General features: G+C 54.2%; 1 protein-coding gene and 2 long non-coding RNA genes across 7 annotated transcripts; 2 read left to right on the plus strand and 1 right to left on the minus strand.

Annotated features, from left to right (window-relative positions):
* Positions 1-63: 63 nt before the first annotated feature.
* On the plus strand, positions 64-4,966 carry LOC121107613. 3 transcript variants are annotated; one of them, XR_005841883.1, is made up of 4 exons: positions 64-1,944; positions 2,081-2,182; positions 2,867-3,008; positions 4,830-4,966. It is a non-coding gene; the product is annotated as an uncharacterized LOC121107613 (long non-coding RNA). The 3 variants fall into 3 exon arrangements; XR_005841884.1 differs by lacking the exon at positions 64-1,944 and having other exon boundaries at positions 1,955-2,270; XR_005841882.1 differs by lacking the exon at positions 64-1,944 and having other exon boundaries at positions 1,955-2,182.
* Positions 4,746-13,845, minus strand: SLC16A4 (solute carrier family 16 member 4). 3 transcript variants are annotated; one of them, XM_004934872.5, is made up of 9 exons: positions 13,621-13,845; positions 13,120-13,223; positions 12,516-12,648; positions 11,823-11,966; positions 11,094-11,255; positions 10,126-10,653; positions 9,047-9,258; positions 8,399-8,492; positions 4,746-5,047 (listed from the first exon to the last, which is right to left on the minus strand). In XM_004934872.5, exons 1-9 carry the CDS (start codon positions 13,634-13,636, stop codon positions 4,818-4,820), a joined length of 1,623 nt encoding a protein of 540 aa, XP_004934929.2. In that variant the 5' UTR covers positions 13,637-13,845; the 3' UTR covers positions 4,746-4,817. The 3 variants fall into 3 exon arrangements, with proteins under 3 accessions (XP_004934929.2, XP_040508847.1, XP_040508848.1); XM_040652913.2 differs by having other exon boundaries at positions 12,516-12,739; XM_040652914.2 differs by lacking the exon at positions 4,746-5,047 and adding an exon at positions 6,423-8,313 and having other exon boundaries at positions 12,516-12,739.
* On the plus strand, positions 6,626-9,555 carry LOC112530323. The gene is made up of 3 exons (XR_003071883.3): positions 6,626-7,156; positions 8,295-8,953; positions 9,050-9,555. It is a non-coding gene; the product is annotated as an uncharacterized LOC112530323 (long non-coding RNA).
* Positions 13,846-13,852: the final 7 nt, after the last annotated feature.

The raw sequence follows: 13,852 nt of genomic DNA on the forward strand, positions 1-13,852 counted from the left end.
CAGCAGAAGGATGCCGTTCCCGGGGCACAGAGCTGTGCGAATCCCCAAACCAGGTAAGGGGGTCGAGAGCTTGGACTGAACTGTGATGTAAAAAGAGCTGGTTTTGTTGTTTGCCTGCTGTTCTTTTGCTTCTCCAGCCTCGGGTGCCTACTCACATGTACTAATGGGTTTTGGGGACGAGCCCCGTGGTTGCTTTGGGGCTCTCCTGTTTGATGCTGTGAGGTTTCCGTGCCCACGGGGTGGGTTTTTGGTGTGGGAAAGCGGAGCTGATGTTCTGACTTTGTGAGCTGACTCACCCGGGGTGCTGTCTGTAATTGGGGTGCAGCGTGGCGCAGCTCAGGCAGAGCTGTGTGTGCTTATGGGCTGCCAGCACGAGCGCCTAAATGAATCTGTTGTCAATGGGAGCACTTCTAGGTATCACCAACGAGGTTTCCGACCTTGCTGACGTGGGGAGAGTCCTGAGCTGAGGTTTTCTTCCAGCAGTTGGTGTTTGTGATTGAAATTCATGTTTTGGAAGCACGTGTGTGTTTGCATATCCGGATGGGCTGTGAGCTGTGTTGTGCTGGGACCCGAAGCGTTGCACACCTCTGGCTGTGCCCATCCGCCTGCGCTGCTGCTGCTGGTTGTGGTGCTTTGCACGTTGTGTGTTTGGAGGCTCTATGGGGCAGCTCTGCAATGTGACGTTGGTTGCTTGTAGAGGGGATGCTGCAGCTGCCGGGTGGACCCCGGCTTTCGTTAATTGCTCTGTGTGCACCGTGCTAATTTGGCTAATGAGACTTCAGGCAGGCGATCAGGGGAAAGTGGATTTGTAAAGAGAACCACTGAATGAAGTGCACTGCAGCAGGGAGCCATGCGAGCGGATCAGACCGGGCAGCAGCTCCGTGCATTCACACCTCTCTCTCTCTCCCCCAAATTGTGCTTTTCCCAGCCGCAGCCAAATTAATCACTTTCAAACATCAGATGGCCCAGCTCCTGCTCTGGGCTGATAACGAGCTCGCTCTGCACTGAAATGGCAAATGCTCTCTGAGGATACGCTCTCACCACGGGTCTGCCCTCGCAGAAGGGAAAGGAGTGGGAAGCGTTGTGGCTCTGGGTTGGCTGCAGGGCTCTGCTTACCCACAGCTGCTTTGGGGACTGGGAGATGGGGCTGTGCAGGGTGAGGTGGAAGAAACCCCTCTCCTGTTCTGCAAATCCTCCTCCGACGTGGCGTGAATTGCAGTAGGGCTGTGTGGGTGCTGAGCTGAGCTCCAGGTCAATTGTGGGTGATGGATATTTGGTCCTCTCGTTTCCCTGCCTTGACCTTCACACCTCGCTCTGCAATCGGATCTGAAGATCAGCCCGTAGCTTTTCAGCTGGCTCCAGTATTTCCTGTCCCCAGGCACAGGGAAGGATCGGTCAGCAATGCATCCTGCCCCGTGCTGGCACCTTTCCCTGCAGCGCAATGGGGACGGTGGGGAGCAGCTCCTCCTGCATGGCACTGCTGTGTTCTGAGCCTGCAGAACTACGAGCCCTGGGGCACAGGCAGGGAGCTGCTGATCCCGTGGCTGTGCTGTGCTGCCCCACTGCCGTGTGTGGCCGCTGCCTGTAGCACTTGGGCTCATCCCTGGTGCTGCTCCTCTCCCCGCTCCCTATCTCTCTCCCTAAGGCACTAAAAGCAGTGCAGACACGTTCCCAGCTGTCACAGGGCTGGTGACAAATACCTTTGCTCTTCCTCATGGCCTTTGCTTCCTCCTCTGGGGTTTCCTTCCCCTGCTCGACTGAGGGCTCAGGATGGGTCCCTGCGGAGTGCTGGGTGTGCGGGCACCTCCCGGCCCTATCATCTCACCCACGTGAGAGATATGGACAGGGGAGGGAGCTCAGAAGCTCGGGAGGCAAAGTCTGCATCTCTCCAGAGTGGGGACTTTGGTCCATTAATTACTTCCCCAATTGCTGGTGGGCATGGATGTGAGTTCCTGGTTTTTGAGGTTACTGCAGGCTGGGAGGCTTTTCAGTGAGCGCTGGGCTCTGTAAGCTTACCCAAAGCTAGAACTTAGTTTATCAGACGTGTCTTGTTTTCCTTCTTCTCTTTGGTTTCCATTAGGGCAGCTGATGAATTCCCATCGCCCTCAGTGAAAGCAGCTCTCCTAAACTTACAGGCAGCTTTCCCAGGCATGAGAGAGGAATTGAAGCAGCGGGAGGCTTGGTTTGTTCTTGCTGTGAAAGTGGGCTGCGTTGGATGTGGATCTGGGGGGAGAGTTGCACGATGCTCTTTGGAAACAGCAGCATTTGAGGTGTTGCATATCAGAGGATCACAGCATGTGGGGGGCTGAGGGGGGGGGGAATGGAAAGAGCCCATGGCCCCCAGCCATTCTTGCATAAAGCAATTCCCATGTGCACCAAGGATTCATGCAGAGTGCTTTCTGATGCCATCCCCGGTTGCAGCTGCATCCCAGCAGCTTTCTTCTCCCAGCTCCTGCAGAGCCCTCGGGGCAGGATGGGGTCTGTGGGTGCTGCTGCTCCCCGGGAGCAGATCACTGAGTGATGGCAGTGCAGCAGTTTCCCCCTGCACTCCCTGAAGCCATTTTCACTGATGACCTTCGCTGCACCTTTTGCCAAGGTCCTCAGCACCTGCTTCCTCAGCTCTGGGCTGAATTTTGCAGCTTGATTTCTATGGCGCTTGCTTTGCCCCAGCAGTGCCCACTGTGCAGGGCTGCCTTTAGGAAGCTCTTTGTAAGAGGGCTTCATTGGGATAGAGAATCTTCCTCCGGGCAGATGTTCCCGTGGTTGCTCTGACGCGTGCGTTGTGCGTGAATGGATGAATGGATGGCTCTGTTCCTCAGCCATGCGAGATAAAACTAAAGCATCTGTTCTGTGCTTGCCTCCTCAGCGAGAGGTCTGAGTGGAGAGGAGTGGATCTGCAGAGGTGATCCTGAGCCGCAGTGAGGAAGTCTTAGAGCTGTGTGTCAGGACAGCGTGGGGCTCCTGACCTTTTTGGATGGATGCGAGGAGGCGATCGGGGCACAAGAAAGGTACACTGCCTATGCCAAGTCATTTCTGGGCTGCTGGTGTCAGGCTGTGGGTTGGGGTGCTGCGGGAAATGGGGAATCCAGAGCTGTTTGCAGAAGGGGGTGGGGGTGCAGGCATGATAGAGACCCTCAGTTTTCCTAAATAAGGGTAAGGAAGCAGTGGTGTGTGTCACTGTGTTGGGGAGCATCTCTGCCTCCACGTCGCTCTGATTGTTGGGTCTGGCACCACTGGGCAGTGGGAAGCACAGCACGTGCATTGGAGGTGCAGAACGAGAGGGAGGTTGTTGGTTTTTGGTTTAGTTTTTAAGCTCTTGGGTTGGAAAGAGCACACGGGGAGGGGACGGGGGAGGACGCTCCCCAAAAACCAGGAGGCGGGGGCTGCTGCTGCGGATGGGATGGGGATGCACCCACCCTGTCCTGCTGCAGGTTGGTTCTCAATGGGGAAAAAGCTGAAAATGCAGCAGTGTTTGCTTGGGAGAGGTCAGAGCATGCAGGAGGTGGGTGCTACAAAGCAGGCAGGGAGGTCAGTGCGGTGGACCGAGGCTGTGGGTCAGCTCTGTTCGCTGCATCTCACGGTGCTGGGTTGCAGGAAGCACAGCACACGTGTTTGGGGTGAAAAATGAGAGGGCTGTGGCTTTGTTTGTTGTTTGAAGTTCTTGATTTGGAAAATCTGAAGCCGAGTGTAAGCCAGTCCAGCCCGGGCAGTTCCTATTGCAGCAGCAAAAGTGGCAGTCTTAATTTGTTCAGCAGGAACACGAGTAGGAGCTTGAATATTTCAAGAAGTGAAGACTTGAATTTGCAAATGAAAGCTTCCATCTCTGCTGCAGCTGTCAGCCCGGTGCTCGCTGCAGGGCTGCCTCACAACAAATCACACGGGTCCCACTCGCCCCTCTTCATCCCCTGGTGCCTCATTGGTGGTCTGCTGCAGCCTCACAGCCCCATTGCTCAGAAGCTGCCCCGCTGGAGATCCTCCCCCAGCCCCAAGGATGAGCTGGCACAGGTGGATCACGTGCTATAAAGGTGCAAAGGACAATGTTTGAAGCAGGTGCTGCCTGTGGATTTCTGCAGGAGGTGGGCAGGTCAATGAAAAGGAAGGCATTTCGTACCACTGATGTTCCCTGTTGACTGCAAGTTCAAAACTCACTTATTTCCCTCACTTAAGCATGCACGGTTTCTTAGCATCACTCAGCTGTGTGCCCACTGAATTTGGCCCATTACCTGCAAGCCAATGTTCCTCCCTGCACCTCCTCAACACTGAAACACTCTGCAGCTTTCTGTGCCATAGGGACCACTTCATTTGTGCTCGGCACTGCCCTACAGCTTGAAGTAATGATCCTGCAGGGAAACAACAGTCCTCATCCATCCAAATGGAAGTGGTCGGTGTGGGGCCAACCTGTGGGGCCGGGGCTCTGTGGGCTCTGCTGCTCTGGGGAGAGGATCTGTTGGGTGGGTGTAATTCTGCCCTACTGTGGTCCTGGCTTTAAGGAGAGTGAGTTCAGCTCTGAGCCCTCTGCTGTGATCATTCGAGCAGTGCCTGGCTGTTGGAAGTTCAAGCCTTATCTCTGCTACCTATCTCTGTTCCTGCCTCCTTCCCTGCTGCTAATTAGCTGTATCTGAGTTAATAAGCTAAAGCTCCTGCTGTGCTTCAGCTCTTGATGGATCCCAGCGCCGGGGTGGGGATGTAGGGCAGGAGCTCAGGGGTAGCCCACATCTCCAACCCTGCCAAAGAACGCTTCACACTGCACGTTTTGGTGGCTTTAATGACACGTCTGGATGTGCTAGCTGTGCATGCAGCATCTAACAATTCCTGCTTTAACGTTGCAGGTCTGTGCTGGCAGACGTCTGGCTGTGGCTGCAACCAAAGCTGCTCCTTCCCGAGCTGCCCTGCAGGATGGCTTCACTCTGCATGGGAACGTTGGCTTTCTGCAGCTTCCACCTCTGGGCCAGAGGCTCCAAGAAGAAGGAGACAGGAGAGAGCAGAGCACAGGCCCCAGCAAAGAGGAACGAGCAGGCGTAAGTCTGCGTGTAGTCATACAGCCACCCTGCAGGAGAGGAGATGGTTATTGAGGCTGTTGGGTTTTTCTCGCTGACAATCACTTTGGGGAGGTGTGTGGGAAGCAGGGGATGTGTGCTCTCGTTTGAGAACGCCTCAGAGATTTTCTGTAGGTTGCCTTAACCCTTTGTGTGCCCGTGGCTGTGCAGCTGGCACGTGGCAATCAGTGCAACAGGCAAACAGCGTGCAAACTGCAGGGTGTTCTTGGGGCCAGCATCGCCGGCCCCTGGTAGTGGATGTGGATTTGAATTTGATTGCGTTTAATCCCCGACGTTTTTCCTTTTCCTTTTTAACCACGAGGGCCAGAAGTGGCTGCTGCAGCAGATGTGAGGTCCTGCTGGATAATGAGATGCTTTGCACGTGTCTGGCTTTGCAACATCTGCGCTGCAATCTCCGCATCCCCCCAGGCGTGCTGCCTTGTGAGCAGACCCAGTGCAGCAACCTGTCCAAAGTGAGAGATCCCAGATGAGGGGCTGCGAGCAAACTTGCTTAATAGTAGCTTTGCTGGCACTTAAAAGGAAAACCCGAATTCCATAAGGACTCAGGAATCTGCAGGGGGGAAGGTCGCCTTTTAAAGCGGCCTTGATGTGTTTTGTTTGGTCACATCTAGTTTCTGGACCTTCATATTTAGGTGTGCATCATCCACTTCTCTGGGCCTTCCATTTAAATCCTGCTTCAATCTAAAATATGCAAAGCAATGGGAGCTGCTGCTGCTGCCTGTCATAAATCCTGCAGTATATTCCCAATCTGGCTGTGTGGGGTGGGTGGGCAGCACAGTGACCAGCTGAGCTCAGAGCTGCTGCTCGTGTGGAGCAGAATTCCTTGCCATGACATCCACGGATTTACACCATTTACAGCAGCAGTTTGGGATCCACATAGGCCAGGAAACAGCAGCAGCACAGCCTTGTTCCCAGCATTACCTATGGGGTAGTGGGGAAGGAAGCAGTGCTGCTCAGTGTGGGGCTGGGTGACCAAAAGGGACAGATGCCAGTGCTTTCCTTGCTGGCATTTGCAGGGCCATGGAGGGCTTTGGGGGAAGGAAGGAAGTCTTGCATGCTGCCCTGTGGGCTCACCAGCTTTCAGTTTCAGTTATCCCATGCCTTTGCCAGATCTCAGCTGTGTTGTTTTTCCTTTTTCTCAGGGATACTGCTTGAACCCAGGAGTGCCTTTCCAGAGGGCAGAGCCCAGGGAAGCACAGTGCGAGGATGTGGCAATGTGCTCCCCATGTGTTGTGCAGGATGGGCTGTCCTCAGAGGTGGGGTCAGCCTCAGCTCTTTGAAGATCTATGGGATGCAGACCAGGGATGCTGATGTAGTCAACTGTACAACTGTACAACTGTCCAGAGCAGAGCATTCCAGTCGTGATCAGCTCTGAATCTTTTTATTATTCTTTTTTTATATCTTTGTGATCTTTCTAAATGCAGGATTTTCCTGGTTGTTTTTTATTATACAGAAGCTCTGCTTAGGGCTGAAGCCTCACTGTCCCCTCCTGGCTGCCACTGCCATGCAAGCAATGCTCTGAGCACAGCACGTCTTTCAGAGCCTGCGTGCCTCTCCCTGAGCAACAAGGGCCAAATCCTGCTGCAGGGAGCTGAGTGCCTGCAACACACAGCAGAGCAGTGGTTCTGCAAGCTGGTTGGGCTGCTGGAATTGCACAGCTGCTCTGTGAGGGGCCTGGCACCTCTGGGTTTTGTTTGCTGCACGTGTCCTAACAGCAATGCCTACCACAAAGGCAGCCATGCTGGAGGTGAGAGCATTAAGTTGGAGTGCCAGTGCTGCTTTCAGATGATTCCTTCCTCTCCCCCTTTTGCCTCCCACATTTGTTGGAGCTGGAGTTGCCGTGTGCTGGCTGCTGGGATCGGCTTTGTAATCTTGAATTACATCGTTTGGTTGGTGATGGCTTTTCCCCCCCTCCCCCTTTTCAGTTTGTTCCTGATTTCTCCTCCTTAGGAAATAGGATGTTCCCTCTCCTTGGCTCTCTTGCAGCTTGCCAAAATGATGTTTGTTCTGCCTTGTTCTGCTGTTCAGGAGGGCAGCAGCACTCAGCTGTGAGGAGCCTCAGCCCTGGCTTAAGGGCTTCCAGTTAAACAGATTTGCACGTAAGTCACCTCTTCGTCGCACCGTGATCAGGCTTTGCTCTACTGTGCACAATAAGCATTTATAACCCATGCCTCCCTCATGTTGTGGGTTTCACTGCAGAAACAATGCAAGCTGTGCTTCTGAGGCCAGCATTTCAGGGAGGTCAGCAGCAGTGGGATGCGCTGAACCCCCCAAGACCTTACATAGCACTTCAGCCCTGTTGTGTGTTTTGCAAGGAGCAGCTGCTGTTGGAAGCAGGGAGTTAGCAGGTAGCCCCAATTGGCTTTCATGTTTCATATGGGCAGTGTTGGAACACTGCAGTAGAAAGCACAGGAAAACGACAGCAAACAGAAAACTATGGTGTGCCACAAACGGAGCTGTGAGTCGTTTCCCTCTCACTCTGCTTGCAGTGAGGTGGATCAGTGCGACTTGTTGGCTCTGCTGGGCCTTGATTTATCCCATCTGGATGAAGAAGGCTGAGCTCTGTGCGGGGCTTCTCACAGGAAACCTGCTTGCTTTCTCAACCCCAGACCCAGCCCCGCATCGTCAGGAAGCAGAAAGCTTCCAATTAGCGAAAATAGATGGGAAGCAGAGGGAAGCATAACCACTGCATGATGCATGGGTGAAGGAGAGCCAACTTATTTAGCTCTTTTCACACCGTATGTTATCCTGTCGGAGAATTTACTGCAATGGTTTTGCAGGTATTGCTTTCTGCTGGACGTACATCTTGTATCAGCAGAAGAGATCTTCTGCAGCACGGGCTATGGATCACTGTGACAGTGTAAAGCACGCTGTCAATGAAACGTTTTAGCTGCTTGAAATTGCATCCATACCCAGAGCTTGGCCAACCTAGAGATATTGATTAGGGAAATCAATCTTTCTCATGCCTGCAGCGTGGCAGAGCTGCTAGAACTCTGAAGCATGGAGGTGGTATCACAGAGGCTCCCTTCCCTCAGTCCCTCTGTTTCTGGCTCGGTATTAACAGTGCTCTGATAGTGGCCAAACCCAATGGTAGTGAGGTCAGTGCTGCTGTGCTGTGGATGCTGAGTTCCTTTCCCACTCAGCTGTCACACTGTGCATATTCAGGAGCAAAACTATTTCCCGTGCACGAAGCCAATGTTCTCACGTGTGTTCTTTGTGTTTTATCTCCTTGGACAGAAAAGCCATCCATGGATGCCTATGGGTAGGAGAGTGATCCAGAAGGAGGTTTTACCACTGGATGCCAGTGGTGGGTATGGTGAGGTGTGTAAAGTTTGCATTACCTGCTAGAGGAGGTCCTCCAACAGCTGCTATCCCAGCAAAGAAAGAAGCAAAGCCCAAGTAGCTGTGGAGTTTTTGCACGCCCACCAGGTCTACCTGTTGGTGTAAATACAGGTAAGTATCAGTAGGGCTCATGGGAAGCACAGAAGCCCTTTTGTGGGGAGGTTCATCTCCGGATGCTGTGGGGTTTGGGGAGGACTTTGCACCTCCGGCTCTGACTCAGCCTGGAATCCGCTCACCTCCCAAAGGTCAGCACCGAAATTACAGCATGCAAAGTGCATCTGTGTGTGTGTTACAGACAGCCCAGGGGTTGGGACCACGCTTACAGCCCTTTGGCTTTGCATTCGAGCTCAGGTAGTCGATGAATGGATTCGTTCTCCTTCCTATGAGCTTTTAGAAAGGAGGACGTGGAAGGCAATTCGAGAAGCTCCCAGTGCTGCTGGTGCATCCCAGTGACAGGGCTGGGCAGACTGGAGCCCTGCCATAGGGGTTTGGGGGCAGACCCCTCTCACTGCAGACCACAGGAGCACGCCAGGGCTCTCCAGCCTTACAAAAAGGTTGTTACGTATTTTGGAATGCTCTTAGAAATGCCATATCTTTCTATTTGGTTCCACACGTACATACATACGTTTAAAATGAAATATCCTCACCAGCACAGGGAGCACCAGAGCCAGGAATCCACCGCAGAAGATGGCGAAGGCCACAGCGTAGGCCATGAGCAGAGGGAAGGTGGTGGCCAGGGGGCAGAGCAGGTTGGTGACACCGCAGAGCACCAGGTAAGCTGCGTGGTAATGGTACTTCTTGGTCCAGTTCTGGTCTGCAATCCACCCTGAGAGCAGCTGGCTGCCCGTCTCGGTGATGCCTGCAGGGAGAGGACACTGAGCCTCAGGGAAGGGTTCCTTACGTAGATAGATGTGTATTTATCCCAACTTATGGTGCTTATTTTCACATTTCTGGATGTGTTTGTGTCAGATGAAGATCAGGGGAGGGGGAGCTGTCAGCTCGTCGTGCTGCGTCCCTCCCGCTCTTAATTAAGGGCGTCAGATTAATTGCTGTGGGCTCCTCCTCAGCTCCTCCGCCACATACCTCATTCCTACACGTTGCACAGCGCTGTAGAAGGGAGATTTATTTTTCTACAATAAAATATTTTATGATGGCTGAGGCTGGGGCCGTTTTCTTAACGCGATGTGACTGCAGTGTTTGTGTCGTATTCACACAGCGTTGTTTCTTGGGGGGGGGGTGGAGGGCAGCTTTTCCTTACCCCCCCCCAAGAAGTGAACGTGCCAAATCCAAATGCTCAGATGTAAATGAGGGGTGGCTTTCTTTTCTTCCCCCCCCCCCTGTTTTTTTCCTAATGCTGTATTCCTCTCTGCACACTCCGTGGTCAGACTGTGGAGGTCTTTGAACGCCATCTGTGATTGGAGGCAGATGGAGGTCTTTGAATCCCAGGGACAGCTGGGAGGGCAGAGCTCACACCCAGCAGCCCTCAACCTGCATTTATTCCCTGCAGAAGGGGTGGCTGAGAGAACCACCCACCATCTGAGAGCAGCTCCATACGTGTGCAGAAAGCAATGCTATATATACTGAAGGGGGTAAGGGCTGTGAGCTCAGGCTCTTCCGTGAGGGTTTATTTTAGAACACATCTCAGGAGTGTTTCTTGGCGAGATTTGTGTTGCACTGCTTGCCTGTTTTGCAATTATAAATGTGTTTAAAAGATTCTCTTGCCTACCAGCCACTGAGATGAGGTAGGAGGCATCCATGCTGCTTATGCCCAACGTCCTGGCTCTGGCTACCAGGTGGAAGATGGGCACGAAGTAGGCCAGGTGGCTGAACAAGAAGGACCAGGTAAAAATGCAGAAGATGGGATCCTTCAGAGGGGAGAAGTCAATGAGAGGCTGCGGCTTCTCCTCTTTGGGCACCGGGGGGGATCTGCAGCTCCTCGTGGCCTCATTGGTGGTTTCAGGGGAGCGGCTGTCAGTGGAGGCTTTCCCTGCTGCTGCTGTTGTTACTGCATCACTGCTGCAGGGCTCTGCAGGTGGCTCTGTGCTGGGAGGGTCCCGAGCACTGCATGGCCGTGCTGCTCCATTCGTGGCTTCCTCGAGGTGTCCTGCAAGGGCTCCTGCTTCTCCTTTGGGCACAGAGCTCCTGTCCTCGTTGCTGGCTGGGGGGCACGGAGGCAGCTGGGTGCGGATGGGGCGCAGCAGCATGCTGGAAGGCACGAGGTTCAGCATGATGCCACTGAAAATCAGGAGGGCGCCTGCAGGGGAGGCAAAAGGTGCTTTTTAAAGTGCATTTTGCTATGAGAAGGGGGGGAGCAGGAAGAGAGGGTGTGATTTGTTGTGGGCGTGAAGAAAGAGCCACAGCAAGGAGGTGGGGGTGTCATGCAGGAGCCTTTATAACCAGAAGTCCCTTTCTCTATAACACATGCAACAAGTTCAGAGCTCTGCTTTGCTTTCATTCATTAGAAGTGCTGGGTTTTCAAGGTGATGTAGCACAAGTCAGGCTTTCTACGTTGACTCCGACGTATTTAATGACTTATTAAGCGTTTAATCATCATAGAATAGCTACAGTTGGAAAAGACCTCTAAGAGCATTTAGTCCAACCACCAACCCATCACCAAAGGGGTGCTCCCGGAGAGGCAACGCCGTTCCTCCTGCCCTCCCACTGAGCCATGCATAGGGCAGGAGCTGTGCTCACCCTGCCAGCCATAGGTGTCAATGAGCAGCTGTGTGAAGGGTGCAGTCAGGAAGGTCAGGCCCATCCCTGAGCGGGCAACAGCATTGGAGAAAGCCAGCCGAGTCCTGCAGCGCTTGGCCGTCATCACTGCTGCTGCCTGGTATAGGCAGCAGAACCCCATGCCTGGGTGGAAACATGAGGGGTCAGTGCCAAAGCTGGGCCATCCCGAGCTTATTCCCTCTATGGTAGGGGTGAGAGCAGGGTGTTCTTCTGGCTGGCTGAGAATGGGATTTCATGTGCAGTGTGGGTTTTTTGTACTGTTGTGCAGTTGTACTACGAATTAAATAGGGGAGGGATCACAGCACGTGTTGGATGCAGAGTGGAAAGCAAGGTTGGTTTGGTCTGGCTTGTGTTGGATGTGGGATTTTGTGCTCCTGAGTGTGAACATTTGGGGTTTCAGGCAGTGTCTTGTAGAAAGGGGCTGTATATAAAGGGGTTCGTATTGGGGTCCCATATTGGGGTTGGAGGTTCATATTGGGGTTCCATATTGAGGTGATCTCATTGGGGTGGGGGTTCCATATTGGGGTCTCATATTGGGGTGGGGGGGTCTGTATTGGGGTCTCACATTAGGGTCCCCTATTGGGGTGGGGGTGGGAGTCTGTATTGGGGTCCCATATTGGGGTGGGCTGGGGATGGGCAAGGGGCAGGGGTAGCAGGGACACAGCCTGGTTTAAGGGAGCTGCCACTCACCCAGCAGGAGTCCCATGGAGACGCAGAGGAAGGGCACGCTGGTGGCCTGTGTGCTGAGCAGGCAGCCCCCACTGACCAGCCCAGCCCCAAGGATGGAGGTCGGCCGCTCACCGATCCGCCTGCAGACCACGGCCACCAGTGGGGCTGCAAGGGAGAGGAGGCAGAGCTTGGTGCCCAAAGAGCCCAGATCCCCCTCCTCCTGACCCCCACCCTTCGGATACCGATCAGCATTGATCAGATCCCCCTCAGCCTTCTCTTCTGGTGAGCAGCCCCAGGGCTCTCAGCCTTTCCCTATCAGGAGTTGCTCCAAGTCCCACCATCTCTGCAGCTCACCGCTGGGCTTTGTGCAGCAGTTCCTTTGAGATGGGGAGCCCAGCAATGGGGGCAGCGTTCCAGATGGGAGCCTTTCCAGGGCAGAACACAGGGGAGAAGCACCTCACTCCCACTGCTGGCCAGTGTACCCCGGGGAACCATTGTCCTTGGCCACAGGGGCACACTGCAGGCTCATGGCCAACCGTTGGCCAACCGTTGGCCAACCATTGATCAACCAGGACCTCCAGGTCCTTCTCCACAGAGCTCCATTCCAGCAGCTCAGCCCCAGCCTGCGCTGATGGATGTGGTATGGAGCAGCTGTAGGTGTGGGATCTGCACCTGCAGCACCCTCGGGTCCCTCCCCTGCAGCGCAGCTCTCACCTCCCAGGAAGCGCAGCGAGGACATGATGGAGCCGATCCAGCTGACCTGCTCTGAGGAGCCCCCCACCTCCTCCTGGAATGCCACGAAGAAAATGCCAAAGGTTTTGAGCATTCCCATCACGAACACATTGACCTGTGTCAGAGCAGGACAGGTGAGGTGCTGCGGGGGATGGATGTGCTCCGTCCTTCCAGGTAACGTGCTGCCTTTGGGACAAGTTAAGTTCCTGTATTGGGGATGAATCTCACTGGACGCCGTGCAAAACTGGCTTTTCCAAAGCAACAGAACTAAGTGACATCAGAGCTTTGCTTTGCCCTCTGATGAATTCATTTCTGAGCGGGTCTCAGTGGCTGCTCCCTTCCCAAAGGACAAAGGACAGTTGGTGCCTCCCGGCCCAGGGCTGGGGTTAACCATTGCCAGCTATGGAAGGCTCAGTGCCGGCCCCATCCTCGCTCTTTGCTCTGCCTGTCCTCCTGTGGCAAAGCACTCGCTGCCTCTGAGCCTTCCCCTGTTTTTCTGCCGTCAGTTGGGTGGGATCAGCCCATCCTGAGGCTTCCCACACACCCCAAATTACGAAGGTTTGGGGGGAATTTGTGCTCTGCTTACCAGGAAGAAGTGCAGCACTGCTGCCCATGCCCACCCTCTGTCCGTGCCTTGGCTCCCATCTCCCATCACTGCTGGTGGCTCTGGCTTTCCTTCTTTCCTTTCCCCTGGGAATGAGAATTTGGGGTATGTTACCTCTGTGCTGTTGTGGTTATCTGTGAAGCTGCTCTGGTCCTTCTCTGTGAAGGCGGTGGGGAGCAGTGTGTTGAGCAGCACGTTGTGCTCCACTACAGCATGCTTTTAAGGACCAGAGATGCTACCAGTCCTTCTGCTCGGTGGCACAGTATCACTGCACGTGTGCAGCTCAGTTTCTTTTCTCCTTCCTAAATTGCTCAAGGCATGGTAATTAAGCACTTTCCCTGCTGCTTTAGAGCACAGGGTTGGGTTGGTCTGTCCCATCTTCCAGCTCCTGGGGAGGCTTTCCCTGCCCACCTCCTTCCCATCCACCCATCTGTCCCATACATCCAGCGGCAGTGGAGCCAACAAACCCGACCCCTTCCTTACCGCTGTGCTGCTGCATGCCGGCAGACCTTCCCCAAAGCAGCAGAATGCAAAGAGGAATCTTCTCGTCATTTGCTCCAGAAATGAAGCCCCTCCTTCTGGTTGGGACCCTCTGCCCCCAGCCTGGCCCTGCGTCCGTCTCCGGCAGAGATGACGACCAGCACAGAATGGAGGCAGGACTTGTGTTAGGAGCCTTCCTCCTCCCTGCTGCTCCGGGCCAGCAGTCCCTCCCCTT

Source organism: Gallus gallus, chromosome 26 (assembly GCF_016699485.2).
Source record: "Gallus gallus isolate bGalGal1 chromosome 26, bGalGal1.mat.broiler.GRCg7b, whole genome shotgun sequence".
Lineage (NCBI taxonomy): Eukaryota > Metazoa > Chordata > Aves > Galliformes > Phasianidae > Gallus > Gallus gallus.

Excerpts from the sequence above, each read along its gene's own strand:
- SLC16A4 (XM_040652913.2), bottom strand. The coding sequence starts at position 13,178 with ATGGGAGCCAAGGCACGGACAGAGGGTGGGCATGGGCAGCAGTGCTGC. Across the intron at positions 11,967-12,515 it reads CTCGCTGCGCTTCCTGGGAG|CCCCACTGGTGGCCGTGGTC; the intron begins GTGAGAGCTGCG and ends TCTCCCTTGCAG. Across the intron at positions 10,654-11,093 it reads TGACACCTATGGCTGGCAGG|GCGCCCTCCTGATTTTCAGT; the intron begins GTGAGCACAGCT and ends CCTCCCCTGCAG.